Source organism: Branchiostoma lanceolatum, chromosome 3 (assembly GCF_035083965.1).
Source record: "Branchiostoma lanceolatum isolate klBraLanc5 chromosome 3, klBraLanc5.hap2, whole genome shotgun sequence".
In the NCBI taxonomy this organism is placed as follows: domain Eukaryota; kingdom Metazoa; phylum Chordata; class Leptocardii; order Amphioxiformes; family Branchiostomatidae; genus Branchiostoma; species Branchiostoma lanceolatum.
The window spans coordinates 15,286,031-15,310,918 of NC_089724.1; the positions used below are offsets into that span (position 1 = coordinate 15,286,031).

Consider the following 24,888-nt stretch of genomic DNA (forward strand, 5'->3'; position numbering starts at 1 on the left):
GTGAATATTGTAGAAAGTGCTGTATTTTCATTATCAAAGTCTGGAGCATAGTTTGATTACGTCAAGAAAGCAGTGACATAAATTTTGAACATGCGACAAGCTTCTTGCATAAATGCTATCGGTGGTTCCTTTATTTCTTCATCTCTAAGACATGAGACACGTGAGAATTCATGAACTTTTATCGGCTGAACCCTGACGGCTGTTTTATGAGGGTGTGTGTCGCTCGTAGTCCCGCCCAAACTTTCACCTGGGCACCCCACCACTTCATCTCTCTTGTTCCTCCATTAATTTCCGCCCAGTTCGCGCCCTCCATCGTGCCCATGTTGTCCCGGCGTGGCTTTCAAGCCTCTCCAGCCCGGCCAGAGTGTGATTACAGAGCCCCGCTGGCGCCAGTTGGAGATATGAACGAATAGGTACGGCGGGACCCCTGCACAACATCGTCGTCCGCCAGCCTTTCTTTTATTGATTCTCAGTCTAGGGCTGGTTCCAACCTTCCGCCTGGACATTCTAGCTACACATCTCGCCCACAGAAATGTTCTACCCCTCGTTATCTAAATGGAGATGTGTTTAAAGAAGAGACGTATGTGTCTCACGTCGCCACGCCCTGAAGATATATGATCTGACAGGCTGATTCGTGTGAGATGAAATATCAGTCTCCAGTCACCTGAGCTGTTTGACCTGACATCAGGGCGCGCCGCAAACTCTTCAAACACTCGCCTGGCGTCTGCGCACAGGCTTTAGGGACAGGGCAACTCTCAGAGAACGTGTAGTTCTGGGATCGATTCCCAAAGGGAAGGATATATATCACTTGACTACAGATATATATAAAAGATGGCGTTTCGAGCGGTCGATCGCGACAAGTGTACCTTGCCGGCTACTTACCACTACCGGAACACTGGTAGACTGCGCCGGTCGACTCTAGAGGTGAGGAAATGTGTATTTCATCTCGTACTTTTGCGTTCGTGACGGTCGTTGAGAGTTCCTGACCAGTCAAGTAGAGCAAGACGAATGAATGACACACTTAGATAACACTCTAACCGTCATTATCTCCTTTATTGCGCCCGCCAATAGCTTCTCAGTGATCTGTAAAGTGATTTATATATCGGCAGGTGGCAAGAGCAAAAGGTTTTCGTTTATTTCTGTGTTTTCAAGTTTGCTTTAAGCTGCGTCAAGCCGGCTTTGTTGGTAGCATATGATTTCTCTAAAAGCGACCAGGTAAACTATTCTAGATGTCTGAAGATGTTAGAAAATTTGAAACAGTAAAATATGCAGTTTTATAATGATAGTCCCGAGTAAAACAATTTTTCCATAAAGATATCTTACAGATATTCCATTATTTCTATGTTAAAAATGATCACAATTGCAAGTGCACGTGTCTCTTGTAAAAAAGCGACTTGACTTCTTATAGGTCAGATTGTCGTCGTTTTCTTTGGTGTAAATATTGCTTAAATGATAATCGATCCTCAAAAAATGTCAACAGAACAAAATGAGACGGATGACAAAGTTGGCTAGTATATTAAAACAGACTGCACGATTGGCATATATGTTCCTTGTTAAGACCGTTTTGAATTCATAATTCAGCTATGATGGATATCCCCAAATGTTTTTGATAATCACTATTCTTTCATTGTTTTCTTGTATTGATTCACCTGTTTCTTTTCAGCCACTCATGAAGAGCCAAGATATCAGAAAATGTTGATAAAAAACGTTTTCTAAAATGTACAGAATGTAACTTAACTGTGTTTTATTTGAGAGCACACACGCTGCACCTAAGTAGATCGTTATACAATTTCACTGTATTAACTTAAGACTTTGTATGTGAAGTCTTGTTCTTGGCATGTATACGTAGGCATGTCTATTGTGTTAACGTTGTCTCTGTCTGTCTGCCTGTCTGTCCATCTCTCTCTCTCCGTCCCACTCCCTCTCTCCCTCCCTCTCTCTCTCTCCCTCCCTCTCTCCCTCCCTCTCTCTCTCCCTCCCTCTCTCTCTCTCTCCCTCCCTCCTCTCTCTCTCTCTCTCTCTCTCTCTCTCTCTCTCTCTCTCTCTCTCCCTCTCTCTCTCTCTCTCTCTCTCTCTCTCTTTCATCTTGTCCCCATCCCTCTCTGTGCATTTCGAATTCTGTCACACATGAGGGATGAAGTCTGCCATCTACTTTCATGTGACAGACTTTGTGATCAATGACAACGAATCGTATGATGTCGAAGATTTCCCAGACACATTTCTATTTCAAACCTCCTTCTGAAATATTTCTAAACACTTCTCTATCGGTTTCTGATTCACGGCAAATAAAATTTCTGTAGGATTGTTTTAAACATTTAAAAGTACAAGTTACTGAGTGTATATATATATGTATACGCACGTTGTGCGACTGGTTTTCTGACATGTTTTGTGTTACGTAGGAGGTGGTGTAAATTTGGAGATTACCAAGATAGTACTAATTCGTTTTTAATGACGCATTTTTGGGTGGGAGACGATATCGTTGTGATGTTTCCTAGTTTCACAAGGCGGCGCCTGGTATTCCAGTTAAGGGCCACAAAGGTGTCCAGTTCATCCTATTTTCTTTTCTATTTTTGTGGTAATTAGATACACAAAACTACTTCATCAAATAGCGGAGATCCGTCCCGAAATGACCACACAGATAAATTCATATCAAAACGTTACCTTCAAATCATCTTTATGCAAGCTGTAAGAAAGCTTGATGGGTAACTATAATCTCGAAAACTCTTTTTGATAACACAAAGCTTCTGTACACATTATACTTATATCACAATGTGTAAGCGTTCTGAATATTGCCGTAGAGTGACTTGGGATAAGTCTGGAGCGGTTCTTGCTTTACTGGCAGTCCTCAAAGTCACGGTTAGGTTTACGTACTCATGAAACATGTACGAGCTATGTGTGTATTTTCGCTAGTTGGTGATTCACTACAAATCACCCTGATTGAGAACTGGCGAACCTTCGTCTTGAATCAGCCATACGGTGACACCATTCACCCTGACGGGAGAACTGGCGCATCCCCGTTTTGTATCAGCCAACAAAAGGGTATGTCACCCAGTAAGGCGCGGTATAACCCCGACGGTGCGTAAGCACGTCGACTGATGATGATGATCGCTAGCAGGCATTTATGATTTCGGCCTGCTGTTGTATGACTTCTAACATTGTGCATTTTGTCATACTGGACATAGTACTAACAGCCACGTCACATTCGTCGTGCGACAGGTTTTGCGACAACAAACTGAGAGAATTCTCACGACAGTCGTGAATGTGTCGTGCAACATTCAGCCGTCTTGTGACAGGAAGGTTGTCGTAAAACCTTGTCGTAGGTTGGTTCTGTCTTGACTTGACTTACTTCACTTGACTTATGTCGAGTGCTAGTCTACTGCCTGCACTCGAACCACTGTGACAGTCCAGAATTGTCTGTCCTCCATTGCCTTCTCCCTCAGAGGGTAGGCTGGTGTCTTTCTGTAGCACATCTATGTAGGCGAGAGGCTGCCTTCCTGGCTTTCTCTTCCCGTGCCGTGGTACCCAAAGCACTAAGCTGGACACCACTTCTTTGGTTCTGTCATAGCCTCGCTAAGAATCCTACGACAACAACAACAAAATAAACCCAACGACGAATGCGGTGGTGGCTTCTTAACTTGTCGGCGTTGCAAAGTTGCAAGAACAACTCCAAGTCATACATATACTTGGAGATTAGTACGGCATTACAATTACAGAATCACCATATAACCTGATACCAGGACTAAAATGTGCCCGGCACAATCCTGCGTACACATAAACACATATGACGGGACCATAGATTTATAGATATCAAATGATTTAGGTCCTATGGTAATCTCAATAGTGCCAGTTGTAACCATTGGAAAGCTGCATATTTCAAAGCGTTTAACGTTACCCATATGCCGCTTGTTTCTTTACAAAATTGTGCCATACTTGGTTGTATTGCGTTGTAGATTTAACATTTGAGTAGTTGTTTTCTGACGTCGTACGTTGCTTGTCATTTTCCATATGTCGCCTCCAGTAGCCGACCCAAGGCTTGGTAGAACATCGGTCGTCATAAAGGCACAAAAAATTGCATATTTGCCAAACCACTTCTACCTGTCCTTCATCATATTTTACACTTATGACGCCCCCTGTAACATGTTTCAAGTATCATAAATGACCACTTACTGAGTTTTTAAGCGGGGCGGTTTGTATCTAGTTGTGTATAGCAACGGCAGAACGCGGCGCAAACACGCGCGGACACACACCATCGAATGTGAATCTATCAGGCGAGGGGAGACGGTGTTGCACATAACTGCCGTAACCCCACTTGACCTTGCAATTAACACATGCCGATTTGCAAACCGCTGAGATGGAATCTTTTTTTAATATTGCCCGTTATTTTAAAAGGCTATCTGAGGACCCACGGGTGTTCAATTTGGAAAACAGGCAGAGAAAAACTCACAGTCGTTTATGCTGATGACTTGTTTATTGGTGGATTATATCTTGACTTTAAACAATAGAATATAAGCGTATAAGAAATATTGTACTTACTTTACAAAATGGTTGTGGTTACTAGTACATGTATTAGAAACACTGAATGTACATCTTATTCATTGTTTTTTTTAGAATTTGATTTAATTTTCCCTCATTTCTAAACATGAATGTCTTTTAAAGCAATGTCTGTTGAATTATGATTTTGCGTCGTTATTTTTGTTTTAAATGTTGTGCAGACTGCAGAGTTTAGTGAACTAAAAGGCTATTTTCTTTGCCAAGGAGCTGGCATGTACCTGCCTGTCTACTTGTCGAAGTGCCTACCATGCTAGAACCTGGCCCTCGCTGCCCTCTTCTGCATGTACCATGAATACGGCTCGCTAAGTCAACCAAACTTCGCCAAACCATATTTATCAAAAAGCGTCACAAATATCATCAAATAAGATCTTGACTACGTGTGTCTGCTCTCGTTCTCATTATAATATCCGACCGGTCGTTTGGAACTCCACATTTGCGCCATATCATCTATATTACGGTACTTTGGCCCCATTTGGGACTACTCTAGGTCGAAGATCGCGACATATCTCGTCATATTTTGTCATAAGGCTACCGGTAATAGTCCGACATTGTTTGATCGTCTACAGAAGTACCTGTTAGCAGACACGGCATTTATCATGATGGCGTCGACTGATAAAAAACTGACTCTAATTTTGTTTGACTTCGATAAATACTAGGGTTGTATCATCATGGTTCAAGCACGCGCACTGGAGTAGCAGCGCTGCCATGGCTTTTTATTACATTCAAAGAGAATTCATAACGAGATCAACTGATATTGAATCCCAAATAGTTGAATATCTTGTTCTTGTTGAACAGTTTTACACTTTGAATATTAGGTTATTCATCTATGTAATCGGGTGCACATTCTGAAAATAATTATGACAATACACGAAAACACCTATGAGATAATGATGTACTACAAAAGTGGGGCGAGGACTTGTCTAAGTGACTACAAATAGATTAGGTAAACAGTTTATTGACTACTTCCAAGGGTTTACACTAATTACCGGGTGGGAAATGGATTGCGGTATTCTTTATTGATGTAGATTCATTTTGGGGATATTAACTTTTTTTTTAATCATTAAGGATAATTCTCACTGGTGTGGTCAGTCTTGGCCAGGATTGCTGTGATATCGTCAAGTATTCAACAAATCTCTCTTTCTCTCCTTTCTCTCTCTCTCTCTCTTCCTCTCCGTCTCCCTCTAATTTTCCTTCCTCTCCATCCTTCGTTCTTTATTCTCTCTTCCTTCCTCTCTCTCCCTCTCTGTCTCTGTTCATCCTATCTCCCTCTCTCTCTCTCTCCCTATCCTTCTCTCTCCATGACTAGCTCATTTGAACTGGAGACGCATACATCGAGTGACGTCACTGTTCAGTACTATAAAACCTACGTTACTTTTGGAGCAAAATCCAGACAAAGACAAGTGCAGTTCTAAAACTTTAAAATTTCACGAAGAAGCCATGTGAGATTTTTTTTCTCACCGATTCTAAGAAAGTCGATATCTGAACACTATCACTACCTGCTAGCCCCATTGTCCCATACATAGATAAGGCCTTCAAATCTTCGTGAATTACCCGGTACTTTGCGATCTTGTGACAGACGAAAATAAGACGACTATCCCTGGCTTCGGGAGCCAGTTGCGTCACAGGGGGGCCTGGGTTAAGCGGGGGGATTACAAATAATCTGAGCGATGAATAATCCACATAATCCCGTAGTCTATTGCAGGAGATCCTCTCGTAAGGCCCGCAGCAGAGACCTATCCATTTAGAGGATTACACGCTACAAACTAGAGTATAAGGTTCTTCAGACTAGACCTTAGAAACCAAAAGCGCATACGAAACACGTCTTGGTAGTACATTATGCTGTATCTATTTTAGGTTTCTTTGTGTGCCTTTTAACGTTCGTCTTGTCGGATTTTCGTTCGTCATACACTGCCTTTGACAAAAGATCTTATCTTTCTGAAAAAAAGGCATGACCATATCGTTTTTGTGGTCTAATTTGTGTCTACTAGAATTGGACTTTGTTGTCTTATTGTTAAAAAAGCGCTGAAGGGTCAAGAAATGTCGTTTAACCGGACACAAAGGAATCATACAAATCAACCAAAATATGAAAGACTTCTGAGTCATATGAATTTGCTACATTCTTTTGTACGTCACTTGTAGAAACATCGTATTCGTAGTCATTACGTTAGCGGCTCGTTCTCTCCAAGCAGAGGTTGGTGTGGAAGAGACCTGGGGCAGAGGTTGGTGGGCCATGGGGAGAACGGACAAAAAAACGGTAAATGATAAAAAGGTCACAATCTTCCCTCTGTTTGTCGGATGCACGATTTAAGACTATAAATTCAGGGCATTCTTGGGACAGTTGTGATTGTGTCGTATAAACGTCAGCTATCTTATGGCGAAAAATGTTGTTGACTGTCAATTCTGTCATAGCTAGCCTTCGTAAAATCCTTTGACCCAAAATTGAGTGAATAATTGCCAGGGGAGTTTGGCCACCATAGGGTTTCATTTCTCCGAGGGAGAAATGTTAACCTTAACGCGGAATGACTATCGAATTGTTCCTCTTTTTTGCCTAATGCTACGATTCCCTTGGGAAGGCCTGGTGGAGGCTTGAAGATGTGACCGCACTTTTACCTTGAGCGGTGTTATTCCTGAAAATCGTACGACAAAAAACAACTGTGAAATATTTCATAGCTTGACCGTTATTCCCGCTATACGACCAACACTTCTGTTGTTTTATTGTCAGACCGCCCTAAGCGCTGCAGATGTTTCTGTTGTTCTAGTCCGGTACTTGGAGGGTAAGATGGGATGACGGAGTGATCGTTGGAGACAATGCCTGACCACACCTCCTCACTAACACCGTGAATAAAAGAACAACACAATCACAGATCACACCTGTATGTGGAATCCCTGTGCCAGACAGACAGACTGGCTCTGGACTTATACGTACTGGGATCTTTTCTTACTAGACAGATTGTGGTTTAATGAATTATGTACCTTGTATTAGCGAGGAGGTGGGGTTGGATAAGAGTGGGCTCGATTCCTTCGTCCGTTATGTGGCTTCTTTACTCTAACCTATCTTCCCGAAGACGCAAGCTGTACGTCTTAGAATTGTAAGATATTTTGCGAGGAAGAAGCTAAATACATGCTCTACGAATTTCGTTAGAGGCTTCCTTAAAAGAACTCAAACTTTTGCGTTAGTTCATAATGTTCTTTAAGTTTCTTTCTCCTCATTCGATAATTTGTGATGGATGCGAAACCTTTTTTGGTTTAGAATCTTAAGAGCTTAAACGGCATAATGGGCAGTTATCGCAGTTATAACTTTTCTGAAAACGCAAGCTGTACGTCTTACAATCTTAAGATATTTTGCGCGGAAGAAACTAAATACTAGTACATGTTCTACGAATTTCGTTAGACTTAGAGGCTTCCTTAAAAGAACAAAAACTGACGAATTTGTTTTTTTTGTGTGTGTAAACTCATTAGATGCTTTAAGTTTCTTTCTACTGATTCAATACTTACGATTTTTTGGTTTAGTATCAAAGCTTAAACAGCATATAAGAGGCAGTAACGTTATCGCTGTAGAAGTCCAAGAATTGATACTGTGGACTTTGTTTTGCAGGTTATTCTCAAAGCAAAATTGTGCTTACAGTTATGACACCAAAAAGATTAAAAATGCTCATCACGTGTTTTATTTTCGAAAAGAAAACTTTCCATCCAATATTGTGTTAAGTGTACGATCTATTTTTCTTACCACAACCACGTTAAACGAATACTTCATTGTTTGCCATGTTAGATTGTTATTTTTCCCCGTAGTTCGCACCTGACTTACAAGGTTTCAGACAATACCTGGGCCCGCCCCCTGTTTACCATTGAATGGTAAGTCTGATTGTGGCACCTGAGCGCTAGACTTCCCACCTATGGTGAGGGGCAGGTCTGAAGGCGCCAGGTACTCAAGGTACTGGAACAGATAGAGATCCTTATCGTTAAGAAAGTCGTCTTCACGCTTATAGTGGCGTTCAACTGATGAGTGTCTCTGTCTGGCCGTTACAAGGACAGCGGATACGGATCTTGTGCGGATATCTTTCTGAAAGACTTGTTGTTCTTTGTCGCATATACTTGCCTCGAGTAGGACAAAAAAGTAAGGATATTATTATAAATACACCTGATATTATATACAGTATATAGTCTAAGCGGACTATCCGATCCGTTCCATTAAAAATAGTCTTACATGAACAAAATCCGTTGAAAGTGAATATTTAACTAAAATGGAACGCTCACATATGGATCTTTAAAACTAAGCTCCCCGCAACAACAGCAACGCAAGATTTGTAACGTCCATTGCAAAAGTAGATTCTTTTGTAACCCTGTTCGATTTTTGGGACGCAAGAATGTATCATTACTTTGCTGATAAAAAGAGTGTGTGTTCATAACTACAAGAGATAGAACCTTGAGTTTGAAAATTATTCTAGTCGCGCATTGGCACACCGGCTCACCTGCATCCAACGCGAAATATGTATATATATATATATATATACAAATATGTCTGTGCACTTTTGTACCATTTCATCTCCCAACAACACAGTACAACACCGTTGAATTCCATTCACACAGTACACCTTGCTATACAAGTGGTCGTTCGCACTCCGTGTGCGGTCCGAGTCTCACCGACTCTTCCCTAGGCATTGGGCGGGAGTAGAGGGGCGTCTCGCGCCGAGGTGCGAGCTCTACAGGCCCCGATAGAGGGGGCGCCCATCGCCGAGGTGCGATCCCTCCATCCCGCCATGCGGCAGGAGCGAGGTGTCACCCGCCCATTGTCATGGATAATTATCAACCCTCGCAAATTAAACGAGAAGTATGGAGAAAAGAAAATAAAGCATCTACAACGTATCGGGTGGTCCAGATACTATTGTTTTTACGGTATTCAAATCTTTGGAAGTGTTTTTAAGGAGACTACGTACTGACGTTATACCAAGGAGCTCAAAACGGTATAGAATAGAGTCATATCTTAATGTGAAGATTAGTGCAGATGCTTTTCTGTACAGAAGCACCACAGATCAATGGTTTATCATTTCATACGTTCACACAATGTTCAAGTTGCATATGTAACGCTGACGTCGTGTCAGTTGATTGACGCAATATCTATCAAAAGTTATTGAAGTAGAAAGTATCTGATAGTAGCAAAGTTCAATTATGACAGAGATATGTTGGTAGGTGGTGAGATATACTCTCGCGCATGCGCGAAAGCGTTTTTCGTGCATGTATTTGGCGTGGTTTGACAGGTTGGTTTTGATTGATGTGATTGTGTTGAGCTCTTTGCTGACTACATGTTCTCTTGTTGGTTACGCCCGTGTCTCCGAGATGTCGTCTGATGGCTGAGTCAGTCTCTCACCCGTGGGTCAGCTTCCCGCCCAAAATCAGACGACAGGCAACAGAGCGCGGGAAGAAAATCGTCCCAAACCTTCCAAAGGGCGTTTACTAGCATTTCGCGTGAGCGAGATCTCTTTCGTCATAACTTAACAGAATACAAGAACGGTACAATGTTCTAAGTTGGAAAAATTCGTTTTGATGGCCAGTTTTTGTCGTAGTCTGGAAATTAAAGTGCTCGTGACTGACAAGAGCCCCCCTAGGTGTAGTTTCATCTGAACTAGACGGTCTACGACTAGATATTTCAACCCAACTACAAGTCTGGACTTAGAGGCTAAAAGTAACGTTTCCTTGTATTTCATTTTGTTTATCGTCGCTACATTTGCGACGAAAAAAATGGAATATTCTGCACAAATAGACTTTCGATTCATGCTTAAAACATACACTCAGGGAAAACAAAGTCAACATGTTGGAATGAAGCCATACAATACAAACAAACTTTTTCACAGTTTTTACAGTCTATTGCTTCCAAAGACCCCTGGTGTATAAAAATGATACACTCGGGGTGAGTCTGTAAAGTAATTATCCCCGCTTTTCTGGGGGCACTAAGAGGTGTTGAAAGAGCCAAATTATCATGTCTATGTTTTCCCCGCCCACTTGAAAATAACGGGCGCCACGAAAATCGCCTGATATCGGCCGAGGCTTAGCCACAGATCGATCTAGCGGGCTACTGGGAACCACAAATGCTCAGTGAAGAGGGGATAGCTGAAACTGTCGATGTTGTGAGGATGTGTAAGACGATTATAGGCGGCTTATTTCATTTCATTTTGTCGTCTGAAACGAATTGAGTCTACGGAAACTGAGGAGAATTACGTTTGAAAGTAGCAAAATCTTGTAAAGAATAAACTTTTTAGTTGTTTCAATTTATAGTTTTAATTGTTAACAGACGTTGGAAGAAAGATTTTGTTCGAAACAACTTAAAATCGGTTCCGAAGTGAAACGAACAAAAACTGGATATAAAAAACGCGCGGACCTCGGTTCAAAACTTCAACATGTTCCGGTATAGTGAAGACAGTTTGTAATGATTCTGATATACCATAACATATAGAGGACTGAACTGTGTCGTCAGTGTAAACGTTTGGTAGTATTAACCAGCCTCGTCTTACCAAACAAGCCATGTAATGCCCTTACAGGTTCGCTCATGCGGCCAGCTATTTGGGATAAGGACCGCGCGCCCACAATGCGCTCTGCTGTCAACAGCCGCCGTTTTGTGTGTAGAAACCTTTCGGTGGACCTTTTCAACGGTGGAAAAGAAAAGACAGGCCATGCGAAGAGCCTTGGAAACGTGGGGTTTACTCAAACATTTGGTTGCTGTGTTCTTGTGGGAGCCCTTGGTGGGATTGTTCGCGGTACTACACTGCAGGTGGAGGGCGCTGAAACAGTCGGCGGGCGTTTTAGATAGCCCACCTTGCATATTCAGCGCTCTTTTACGGTCCGTGATGAAAGTAGCCGCACATTCGCGCTCTTTGTTGCCGGGACAATGCCCAAGGTTGAGAAGTGGGCACTCTATGGGAGGGGTACGGGATAGAAGTAAATATTACTGGCGCCAGCACCACGACCAAGCCCCGTACAAGCCACTTCAGCGCTCTCGCCGAAAACTGGTCACACGTAGCTCCTTTCATCTCTGCGCAAATAACCTGACATGACATGGGTATTTGACTCGATTGCTAAAGGGGCTTTTCCAGCATTAGGTTTCGTTACCGTCCAGTTCAGCCATTGAAAACTCGGGCCACAGAAAACAAACCCGCTGGCCTATAAATGATTTAATTATCAGTGCTAATTGGGACTCGGGTTGTTGTTGAGTGCTGTTGAACATAACGCGTCGATCAAATCTCCTCTCGCGCTTGAAGATGTGTGTCTTTGATTTCTGTGGCGTGCAGTCTGGGCAGGGATCATGTGCTCACCACGCGTGGCGACCGGGCGACTTGTACAACTTTTCTTGCTTTACTTCTGATGGTTCTGAGCCTGTAAAGAAAACTTTGATTATTTCAAATTCGCTTCTGTCGCTTTGAAGAAGATTGGCAGCGAACACAATCTATTTTTTGATTGTCGGAAGGAATAAGATATGATCTGTTTATAAAGGGATATCATAGACTTGCTTGACTGTTGTGGAAGAATACCGTGTTGTCTTCTTCCGAGATCTCTCGTCGGAAGTAAAGCGGGGAGACCTGTTTCCGCCCGAGGACCCGATAAGTTGGCGGGAAGGTTTGTCCAGCTTGCGGTGAAGTGCGCTTGTTTCCGCTGATACCGGGCCCCCTAACACTCAATACACGCCTGCACAACAAGCCATCCGTTCGGATGAACGAGCTCGCCATTGACATTTAGAGAACAGCAGTGTTATCGCGCCAAGAAGGAGAAAAGCGCCCGACTGCCCGTCGTAAAGGTCAGAAAAGGTTGGCAATGGATGTGACGTTGTCAATCAAACTCACAATCGAACAATCAATTAATCATACGACTGAAGATCTTCTGAATTTTTTTGTCACGAGTTTTGAAACGACAAGGATGATAATGAGCAACATGAAGACATTTTCATTCTTTACAAATGTTGATAATGATATTTCCTCGCGAAACGGTGTAGCGTTAAGACACCCAGTTACACTTAACGACTGAACAAAGTGAAGAGAATCGAAGAAAAGAAGAACCCAAACGCAGAAAGTTACACATTACTCCCTGAATAAAGGATCTAACAAACAAGTTATTATCAAATAATACCAGACACTGTAGGAAGTGTGATCTCGTGTTTATTTGCAGCAATTAGTCTTAGCATCAGTGTAGATACTGAGCCACAGAGAGAGACAAAGTTTCGAAACGTTTCAAGCTGCTTTTGCCCAAATGTGAAGAAAAAGAGTGTTCGTTCGAATCTTTGCCAATGCGCGCGCTCCTTCCGGTTCCGTTAATTAGACTCCTGTCGACTGTCTATCCCAGCGCCTATATGGGGACAGAGAGTTCCTGTGATTGTGTCCGGGAGATCCCGAAGTGCACGTCAGCGGAAACGTGTGCGGAGTTCTGATAACCTATCCAACAAACCCAGCCCGGACCACCCCACATTAAACCGGCTTACAGTTTAGAGATCTATCAGGTCTTCAGAAAGGTTATCGTATCAAAGAGATGGAATGAAAAACGCGGCGGGAAAAAACATTAAAGACTTGGCGAGAGTTCTTCTGTTTTTGAGATTCGAGTCATCTTGGTGTTAAAATGCCTTTGCAGCGTTTGAAAACAAACTGTGCATGCAGCAATACGATGCTTGAAGAAGGGGGGGGGGCATTACTGCGGTTACTCCCATGCAAAAAGCACTGCAATGTTTTCAACTGCGCATGCCGATGGCACTGACCGTACCTTGCCAATGTTTCATGCTTTGTCAGCTTGTCTGTGCATTGGTATATCTACAATCATGGTGCTGTACTACAAGTTTCTACCTCTGAAACGTGATAAGCTGGATGTTTATTAGCCGTACATTGTAAGCCCAATGCTCCAGAGAAGGTTGTTTTTCCTTGTTTATAATGATGAGTATTTGTTGACGTTTTAGTCAACGCCACAACAAGAGACCACTCAACACAAATGTTGGAACTTTGGTCTACTCACGGTGATGTTATTGCACTCAATATAATTAGGTAGGGTTATCACCGTGATTGTAAATGAATACATCGCTGATTGTAGACAATGACGTTTGTAAGTACAAGAAAATTGTCTGAAAATCATAGTAAACTGTTTTGTGTGTTTTGGATGCATACCGATGCTTTTTCTTGATGAAATATGCTACTTTATTTCGTAGGGATATAACGAAGCTTGCTTAGAAAAAATGCGTCAAAAATGATGCCTTGATTTTGTTGTCAACAAAATTTCAAATCATTTGGATTATCAGGAGTAACGGGGTGGCCGAAATGGAGAAATAAGGCATAACAGAGTGCGCGAATGACTCCAAAAGTCAGAGTCACGAGCAAAAATGTGCTACCAAGTCAAATGGTAGACTTCCACCGTTCTAATTATGATGATGTTGTAGACGACCACCCCATCAGTTAGCGCCTGGGACGTAACTACAGACCGATCGACCCTCCCGGGCTAAACAAAATATTCCCGAATCAAGGTGCTAATTTCTGCAGATTGCTATTCTTAGCAGGTGTATGCGAAATCCAAACAGAGACACCGATCTGAAAGTCTTCTCCCTAACCCCCGGACAATGGCGTCTCGCAGCGGGGCGGCAACTGTTCTGATGGGACTTTATTATTCATTAATTGACTCAGAAAAACTCCACTTGGAGTAATTACGGCGAGTTGGCACCATTGTTCGACCATCGTCTTCCGTTAATTCGTTGTATTTGCCGCATTGTCTCTTGTTTGGAGGTGTGTATGTTTGGTTTGAAACCCACGCGTAAGGATATAATGATGGTTTGGGGAGGGGGTGTTCTATCAATTTAGAACCATCAGATTTGTTTAAAGACAACTAAAATAGAGGATTTGGTGGGATTTTGCGGGTTGGAAGGATGTCTTCGGTGCTGGGGTACTTCTGGGTTGTGTTTTTGCCGCGTTGCCATGGGAAGAATATTTGTTGTTCCACCATCTCTGACATTGGAAAGCCATTGAGAAGCAGTTGTTCTTTTTTCTGTTCTTGTGTGAAGTTATTGTTGAAGGGAAGTGGTCATTCACAAGCGATCATCTGAAGTAGGGACCTGGTTTAACGATTGGTACATGCGTGAACTTTTGAACAGCGCTAGTGCGTTAATAAGGTCCCGGTAAAAAAGGTGCAAATGGTCCATACAGTGAGGGAGCAATTACAGACCTTACGAAGTGGAAAGAATTGATTGGCGGTGGGTGCATGCGTGACCGAGGGTTGGGATCGGATGTGTCGGGCATTCTTGTACCGGCATAAACCGTGTCAAATAAGGACATTCGATAGCGTTGTTCTCGTGTCCTGGACATAACAACGCTTTGGTGGCAACATTGCCAAACGCTCCGATATCATATACCCGCCAATGGACAAATGTACATAGGAAGAAAAAAAATCGTGTTTTTAAATTGAAAATAATCAGACAAAATTAAACAGTTTTTCAAAATGTCAAGCAAAAAATATCTACAAGCCCACTTTCAAAGGAACAAAATTTGTCGTTTAAAGATTCATATAGTACTATTTATATATTGGTGTGAATTTCCTTTCTATAGTTTTATGTACAAAATATGATTCTATTAGTAAAGTAAACGAGAAAATGCAAAGTAAGCAAGAAAATATGGCTTGTAAACAGCGTGTCACACGAACTACATCTAATGGATATTTTATCTTGACGAAACGCCATGTTTCCCATATGGGCTTCCGCAAGCCATGACAACAAACACGAACAAACATGTCATAATTTGTTAACATTTTCCAACCAAAGCCTGGGAGGTCTCGAGTTAATCAAAAGCTAGCTTGTAGTTCTTCTGACTTTTGGTAAATTTGTGTTTTTCGTTTCTTTTCTTTTTTTTCTTAAAAGAAAGAAGTAGCGCAACAAAATGTTCCCCAGATATCGCAACCGACGTATTCCGCTTGACTTCGTATCGACCAAATTTACGAAATTTAAACCTCCTTGTATCGATTGAAAGTCAAAAGAACACATAGTATAAATCTATGAAACCTTTGAAGCCAGCAAATACAGTCTTTCTAACTGCTTCCTAACACGATCCCAACGCAAAGAAGACTTTTGGTAAAGTCACTCTAAAAAGTACACCCGTCCCTGAAAGTCTAGCACGTACCATACTAGCGGAGACTTTGTAAATACCTGTTCCAGCCCGACCTCTCTACTTGGCGCCACCCGTAAATAATGACCAAATGATGCATGTTTGGCGAGCGGCGCATGAGGGCCGATTTCATACTTCATTCTGGCCCTTAATTGCCCGCAATAGCCACAAAACGTCGGTTGTTTAAAAGCCAGAGCACACATAATTGGTGAACAAAAGAAAATAGTTAGTCAATATAATCAACCTATTTGTGTCAGACTCAGTGTTTTAGTCTGATTTTTCTTCAGGTTGAGTACTTTAGCATTACACATAGTCTGTGCATGTGTATGCATTAATCATGACCTCCTAACATTATGTATATGTACGCCGCATGTCTGGTTAACCCAGCAGTACTGTCGTCAGTTCGATGGCCACCCCACGACTAGAATAATGTATAATAATGCGTGTCCGAATTGTTCCATTGTTTTGTAGCAGTGCGCCGAAACACGGGGTGTCCCGCAAAAAGGGAGGAGCGAACGAGAGTGAGTTGTTTGCACAACTCCCAATCACCTCTTGACCAATCAGAGGGCTTGTTGAGAGTAAAGTGATTAGTAGCTTTTGTTCTCGAGTGAAATTAATTGATATTGATTAGCCCCGCCCCTGAAGGGGTTGAGTCGTGTACTTATACGGACGTGAGGTCAGTGTTCTTTACGACATCGTACAGTCAAGATCGTCTGGTGATTACCTCTCGTGTATTTCCGACTTGCAGTACGAGCCCGATCGTTACGTACCGAGGAAGATGAGTCTCCAGTACGGGACCGCTCATCACTCCGCCCCGGGGCCCATCAGCGTGCCCGCGATGTACCCGACGGCGCCGATCCAGCATCACCCGACGCCGTTCTTCATCGACGACATCCTCGGCACTAGAGCGGCGACCACCACAGTGACTCCCGTCCACCCTACCCCCGTGACACCGACCGCCATCTCCCCGTTGTCGGCCTACGCTAGGACCCCGTTCTACGACCACCCCGCCCTGCACTCTGCGCTACAGTCCGGCTTCACGGCGGTACAGCACCTGACACCCTACGGGCACGCCGGCTTCGCTTCCCCGATCTACCCCTTCCCAAGGCACGCCGACTACCCGCACAGTCTCATAGACAGACACGGTGTTCTAAAAGGTAAGATATCAACATTACTTGAATGTAACCGTTATGTGTGTTTGAAATTATACCACTCATTGACTCGTCACTAAAACGTTAACTTAATGAGAGGAAACATAGGTCACTAAACATAGTATCGTCAGCTCCCGTTTTTACGGACCTACTCTATAATTTCGTGATGTAAAACAATTTCACAGTAGTTTTGCCAACGCATACCTTTTTTGTTTTCGTTAGAAAGTTCCCACATGTTTTAAGAGGAAGTGTTGTTGGTGTGGATTTGGGGGTTTTCGTTGCCTCATCACGACATCCTGTAGAGTGAAACCTGCTAACTCCGATAACATAGCATCTGTTTCCTGTCTTCCGCTGGATTTTTTCTCGTCGTCGATAGATAACACTCTTTTTGCTCCGATTTATTGTATTTTTACGCCGCCGTCTACTACAAATTGATTGCCCAAACACGCTGAATTGTGTGCTGAAAGAATAGAGGTATAAAAGGCTTGCGGTTTCTTACATCCTCCCTTGGCGCCGGGATATCTTCTAAATCCCACTAGCAAACTATTAATTCCGCGTTAGCATTGAGGACTTTCGAGAGCGCACTGCATTTTTTCCTGAACGTTCAAGTTTTGGATACTGCCCTTAGTAGCACTTGACGTCGTGTAACGTTTCAGAGGACGGTGTTGGGTTCAGTTCCCAAAGTCATGTCCATTTCAGTGATTTAAATCAACACCGTTTTTAAAAATTATTGTTGAAATTGAATGAATCGAAGTTTTTTTGGAAGGAGACACCGGTGCGAAAGCTGGCAACCACCGAGCTATCGTAGCCAGCCATCGTCGTGCGATTTGCTTGTTCAACGCCGCCTGATTGCCGCTATTTCCCCCAATAGAACAGTGCAGTTTCAACACTGCTCTGAATTGTATCAGCTAAATCTACTGCCGCTACAATGCAGTCGGCGATTCTGAACAGGGCAATTCGGTCCCCCATACCGTGCGCCATTCTCGTTGAAACCGGCGTCGCCTAGAAAGGAGTAACAAAAAGAAGAAAGAAAAAAGTTGATTGACAACTACAACACAGACGAGTTTGATGGAAATTCTACTACAAAAAGTACTCAAAGAAAGAATAGAATTTTTTGTTGTTTTGAGTAATTTTCCCATTGTTCGTTAATCTAAATGATTAACAGCGAATGTTACAACGACTATCGGCATGGGCGTGCATAATAACCTTAACAACAACAATTGTTAAAAACCAGTTGTTGCCGTAGTTTTGCAACTGTGACGAACTGATTACACTAGAATAGAATGATTTTAGCTACTGAAAATGTACCACAGACATGTCTGGTGTACCAAAGCCAATGCGGTCTTGCCGGTGCCGTTCCTTCATTTCAATAGGAATTTGACGGCTAGTTGTCATCATACATACTAAAGACCTATAATATCTGGGAACCGCAAACAAGCTAGGACGGGTCTCAATTCTCCACAATTTCACGGTCATGGTGGATTTTGGGTGTTAACGTGCGAATCTGTGGGAATTATCCGAAACAAGCCACAAAAGGACTGCAAATAAGACATCCGAGGTGTTTAGACATCGACATTTCCATATTTTTAGACATACAAAGTACTTCATATTATCATTATGTACGTATTCTTATTCTTATTGAAGTTATTCTTACAAGGAAAACCAAGGCAAGAAGGTACAAGAAGCATTTCTTTGGCTTTCACACTTTTTCGTGTGCGATTTTGACTGACAAGTAAAAGGAAAGGTGTTGAAATTCGCACTGTCGCCGAAGCGCATGTTCTGAACGACCTGCTAATTTTACGCCTGCCAGCGAGGATAGTTAGCGCCGTGAGGTAATTAGAATTGACGCCCGTAAATGGGCTTCACTGCCGTGTGTGTCGTGAACTAGATAGTCCCTAAAACCACACGGAACACCGCCCAAAAATGAACGAAAATCCGTCGCAACAGTCATCAATTTTTACATCACATGGTGGTGCAACTGATTCTTTTTTAGACAGCGACGTTAGACCTAACACTTTCTCACAAATAAACAAAAACAATAACAGAACGTTTTTTATGTGAGAAATGTATAGATGACTGATACAGCAAAATACAATTCAAGTACCGGAAACTGATTGCCTTTGCCAAAATAGAAGTTTTACCTACATTACATTATCAGACATACTTTGAGTCCATTTGCAATATTTTAGGGTTAACAACTTTTATTCTCCTCTGTTTACTAGTCGGAGGCAAGCCACTGTTGTGGAACCCTTTCCTGCACCGCCCTCTGCACAAGAGGAAAGGCGGACAAGTTCGCTTCTCCAACGACCAGACTCTGGAGCTAGAAAAGAAGTTCGAATCCCAGAAATACCTGTCTCCACCCGAGAGGAAGAGGCTGGCCAAATCTCTACAACTCACCGAGAGACAAGTAAGTACATGTGTATTGTTAAATTTTGTAACACATTATTGTATTCTCAAAATACAGGTTATTGTTTTTGATATTTTAGATTGGTTGCACGACCCATACGATATATGAAGTGACAAGAGAGGCGATGGAAAGCAAAATTTAAACAGACCATCTACTTTGTATGGTGTATTAAACAAACTATACAGAGCTTGTCAGGTAAATTCAACTTTGGTAAAGATTATGTTGTGAATCACCCAAATATAAGTAGCCATACGCTCAGATTTAGATAGTAACTTTTTAAATCGAAAAGACAAATCATTTGAAGATTTTCCCGGTTTAAATGTTAAGGTCCCCTAAATTACATTTAAAAACTTTGTACAGTATGTTTTTATGGATGTGGTGTTCCCTTGCGAAGCATGACTTTCCCAAGCCTTACGATACTCGTGTATTCCTGTACTTTGGCTTGCAAACACCGACACAACAACTAGCCGATCGAGAAAGCATGGCTAGTCACTATGTGTCTCAAGTAAGGTTCAAAAAGTGACCCCCAAACGTAAACATTATCTACAACTACTATTGCGTCTATAGCTTCAGCTTTGTGTGTAAACAACAACGTTGTCACGTTAACATATAGCGGTTGAGTCGTACCAATTCTAAACGAGTGTCGGTAACAAGAGAAAACACAAATGATCCATCCAACAAACACAAGAAGGGGAAGGAGAAAAGAAGGGCCTACTAGTCATTGAGAGTTCAGCCTGCAAGTAAACGACAAAACATTGGCGGCAAATTTATTATTTGCCGTGCCTTTTTGGTCTTATCGACAAGTCGGCAGCAGGCGACCGCACTGGCGCCAGGGAAAGAGCCGCTTATCTCCGCTCATGACGACACGACCCGCCTTTGTCTTACTCCCGATAACACCATACCTGTAGCTCCTAAGGAGTAAAAACGTGGGCACAGGTAACACACCTGGACTCAGCTACACGATCTTAAACTAGAACTGTTTCTCATACGATCGGTATGTTAAGTTCGAGGAAAGACGAATTCCAACACGGGTATAACAACAACCTAGATTAACGGAATCCTCTTGTATATCGTAAACTGTTTGTACGTAACAAATATTGTACCCGCCTTTTAGCTTCCACGCTTATCTCCCCTGTATACATAATCACCTTTACATGTACCATCAACACGCCAATACTGTCTCTCAGACCCGACTCACTTCAAATACGACTGAAAGATATGTTTTTACAAACATTTCCAGTCAGCGATCCTTTTTAAATCTAAAACCAAATAACCTCCCAAGGCGCGCTACGCAAGCACGCCGTCGGCTGTTAATCCGTTGTTGACCGTCTTCAAAGCCACTGGCGTCCCCAACAGGATTATATGATCCTTGATAGCTTCTGAAATATAAGAAACTGACATGTAAACATTCTTTTAATAGAGATAGCGACGTTTAGTTTTTAAATGTACATAGCTACCAACATTAACTTAAGATATTCCTTGATAAAAATAACTCATAACAATGTATATTTGGTACCATAGTGAAAAACATTGCGTCCGATTTGAAGCAATTTAGGTGTTAGATTCACATGGTAGATTATTTCAATCAGTTTGGAAAGGCAAGTTTTCTTCTGTTTATGTTGTTTCCATTGGTTAGAAACTCTATATATACTATAAGATAAACTAGTAGCTTAACACGCTGTCGAGATTTCATTTTACGGTTTTCATGTCTTACAATGGTAAAACTTGCTGCATTTGAATGTATGAATGAAAATTTCGATTTTTACTAAACTTATGTCTTCTTTTCCAGGTTAAGACGTGGTTCCAGAACAGACGCGCCAAGTGGAGGCGACTTAAGCAGGTAAATATCATGATTAACCACCCGTTTCTAGGTTATTATTGAGCATAATAAACCGATTACAGGCGTTCCATTGCCCTATTCTTGCACAGTCATGTACTTGTCGTCTGACTGCACAAAGAGTTGTAAAACCGGATGTAAGATCGATAACTCAATCAAACGGTTAACGAATCAACACAATAAACCGTTCAATGGTTTAATTGACGGACGAAAAAGACGAATTGGTGGTCTATGTTTCACGTGTCCGTAAATTGGGGGAGGGGGGACTGTACACAAACAAATTACTGTCATCGTCTGTTAGAAATCAATATATTACAAACCAATTAAGATGAAAAGATAGCCTGGCACAACGGCGTGTTTGTGTCTATGCTAAAATACTGCAAGTGGTGTGTATTTGTGTTGTCCAATCTTTCATCGGGGATCTTTTCTTCGTGATCTTATATAGGCGTGTATGTATACAGACTTGACATAATTAGGGCGTCTTGTTTTTTGTGCGTGCTCTTAAGACACAACAAACATTCAGAACAACACTTGTAGACAGCAATGTTCAGTCGATTGAAATCAGATATCAACGAGGAGATAGGAAACACACATGCAAACGTGTTTTTAAAACATAATTCTTCTTGACCATTCCAGGAGGTGCCCTCTTGCAAGTCCGACAGCGGAGAAAGCGACAAGAAGACGGACGGCAAGCGCGATGACCACATGACCAGAGAGGACGAATCAGGCTGCTCCGATTCCGAAAGCGAGGATCACTCCGACAGCGAGACTGAGCATGCGCACAGCACGCAGAACGAAGACGTAGAAATTCAAGTCGACGATGACGTCAGAGACAGTAGACCAGTGATGGACAAGAAGCAGAGTTCATAGCTTCTTTTAAAAAGTAGTAGAGACGATTACTTTCGTGATGTAACTGTCAGGTGGTCTTCAACATGGCTGCCTTCTACGCATGTCCAAACCGAGGGAACTCTAGACCAAAAAACGACCGTCCAGATATATGTTGTCAACGGGATACAAAGACGAAGGAATGGGGAAATCACTTCAAAACAAAATTTACTCGTCTAACAGACTTTATTTCAGGATATACTTTTCCATTACATAAATTGATAAGAGACGTAATGTGTTAGTTTAAAATCCTTTGCCCGTTCGATACAACAAAGTCATATTACATGAAGATGAAATGTCATAGAACAAGTTTTGTTTAGTTAAAGTTTTTAGTTCGATAAAGAAAAGGTGTCGGCGACGCCACGAAAGTGAATGGGTCTATCCCGGTTATCGACATGCACAAATGTGTAAAATAGATATATTTATTTTTGAGGCTTACGAACACATTCTTGTTTGTTCGTTGGTTTGTTTGTTTGTTTGTTCTTATTGTAAATAATTCGGTTGTTTTAAAGAGTACATATCGTCTCCGAGAAGGAGACAGATAAATGTTATCGATATCGACGAGCATGATTGTGACGTAGACATGAAATCTTGGTGCCACAGGAATAAGTTCTTTGTCAACTGAAATCAGGTATTTATAGCTGTTAGGTACGACCCGAGTAGTTGTCGGAGAGCAGCGAATGTTTCCGATGATTACCGAGCATGATTCACGACTGAAAACGAAAACTGTATGTGCATTGTTTCAAAGGTTATTCTATTCAAATGAGTTGGGGTGCAGAACCTTTCTGAACAAAATCCCATACTTCATTTCATCCCTAGCTCGTACTAGCTTCCATTGGATCCGCTACATAATTTGGAAAAGAGACAATATGTCCACTTCTATAAAATATGTGCTCTATATTCTTGTTGCTAATTGCGCTGTTGTTGTAAACATATTTGACGGAATGTTGTCTTGAATAAAATCAAAACGTTGCAGGAACAAACACTTTTACTGTCATTTCATTGTTTATATTCATATCTACGTATACAGTATAACTTGATCAATATAATAATTTGTAACATGCTAGTAGTAATGTGTTTTCGGATTATTTTCATCCTAGAGTGCACACACAACAAATCCCCTAGTTCTAGTGAGAACTAATTGACATGGAGAGTGTATTTAGCTACCTGGTAACCAGACAGGAAAACATCACGGTGGATTTGTAAATAAACACCACAACATTTACACCCCAAATCTCCGCATCGTGGCGTGACTCTATCGTTCGGATAACATTCCAGCGGACGGAGTCTTCTTTTTCCTTTCCCGTGAAGTAAAAAGGCAACAAGGGGATAACTCATCAGTACAATACGCGGAAGCAAAGTTGGAATACACAATACCGAAGTTGCATACCGCTAGGAAAGTTGTTCTTCAGGACTTGACGCGTGTAGAGCTTGTTTGGTAGAAACAATGGCGAACTCTCCGGAAGGGATTAAGACTAGTAATGACAGGCTAGGCTCGTGTCGCTTGTTGTGCTGACAAATAGACAGAGAAAGTGGGAAGAAATGTATACAGACAAGTCCTTCTGGTGTGAGACCTGGGAATATTTGCAGAAAGATTTTTGGTCAACAACAGCAACAACAAACAGGGACGTCACCACTGAAATATTTCCAAATGTTTAGGCATAATGTTATAGAAAAGAATACATTTTGAAAGATTCAATCAGATTGTTCTGCATATATATATATTGTAAACGTGCATGTGCATTGCGGTAAGTATTGGTCCCTTGCTCTACCTATATATAGCTGAACAGCATGGCATATTCTAATTTATTACAATGTCGTGACATTCCTCATTAATAACCGATCTGGAAGCAATTTGTCGTACGAATGGTGTCCGAGTTTACGAATGCCTACGACGACTGCCGAAGTCCCAGCGACGCATCTCGGCTTCGTTATCACTCCGTTCCACAGTCCAAACCATTTGTCCCGCGTTAATCTGAAATTCATACGGCGCGTTCTTTGGTCTCGAGGCTGAAGTATAATTTAGAGGCTTAACCCACTCAAACTCTAAATCCAAAATAAATTTGAACCGCGTTTGTGTTCTCGTTATTTGCAGCTTGCAGTGTTGCGAGACCGCTCGCAGATTGGGATATAATAATCTGACTTTTACTTCAACCTCTCCCTACATTGTTGTTTTATTTTGCAGCACAAACATAGCTGAACCACAGCGTGTATATTTGGCTCTTAAGTTGTACATTTGCCGTGTTGACTTTTCGACAAGGCGGCACTTATATCCTTTAAAAGCAATTTTCAAGGCCGTTAATCAAAGCCCGTGAACCCATTGTTCAGGAGGGGGTGGGGGGCACTCCTCACTCCTTACCTACCGTTGTACAGGAAGTGAGCAAAATGTACCGGTGAAACACCGTGTATAATGACAAGTATGTATCGTTAATTGGTTGCTTTGCCCCCAAGAAAGCCCTAGTGCTGCACGTACCCTGCTCTTAACAAGTAAGAGAAATATTGATTTAAAGACAAAAGATATCACTCGAGGGGTGCCCCACACGAAGATGGCCGAGAGAGAAACAAAAAGAGATGAAAGCACAAACGAGGAATCTCGAACAACAAGAGGACGAAATAGAACGACCATTGTAGGATCCTAATTCCATTCACAACGTTCGCCCAAGTTCCTAGAGACGGTGTGTTGTTTTGAACGGCGACCAAAACTTTGGGATCTCTCTCGGTATACCAAAGGATTTCTGCCCACTTCAAACTCTACCCACCATGACTATTTTTTTCGAGGGGTGAAACACAAGGAAGGTAAATAAAGACAGTGTAAGGGCGAGGTCACAAACTGTGGTACCACGTAGGTGTAGGAAAGGACGGTTTTGTGCGTGTCCCTGAGTCCTGTGTTGAGTGTACGGGAGTTGTTAGGAGAAGGAAGGACAGCAGAGGGTACTGTCACACGCCCGA

The 24,888-nt window shown here is 42.1% G+C and overlaps 1 protein-coding gene across 1 annotated transcript; it reads left to right on the plus strand.

Annotated features, from left to right (window-relative positions):
• Positions 1–569: 569 nt before the first annotated feature.
• Positions 570–22,922, plus strand: LOC136430541 (hematopoietically-expressed homeobox protein hhex-like). Its single transcript, XM_066421250.1, has 5 exons — positions 570–924; positions 16,408–16,816; positions 19,033–19,217; positions 21,007–21,057; positions 21,691–22,922. Exons 1-5 carry the CDS (start codon positions 832–834, stop codon positions 21,922–21,924), a joined length of 972 nt encoding a protein of 323 aa, XP_066277347.1. The 5' UTR covers positions 570–831; the 3' UTR covers positions 21,925–22,922.
• Positions 22,923–24,888: the final 1,966 nt, after the last annotated feature.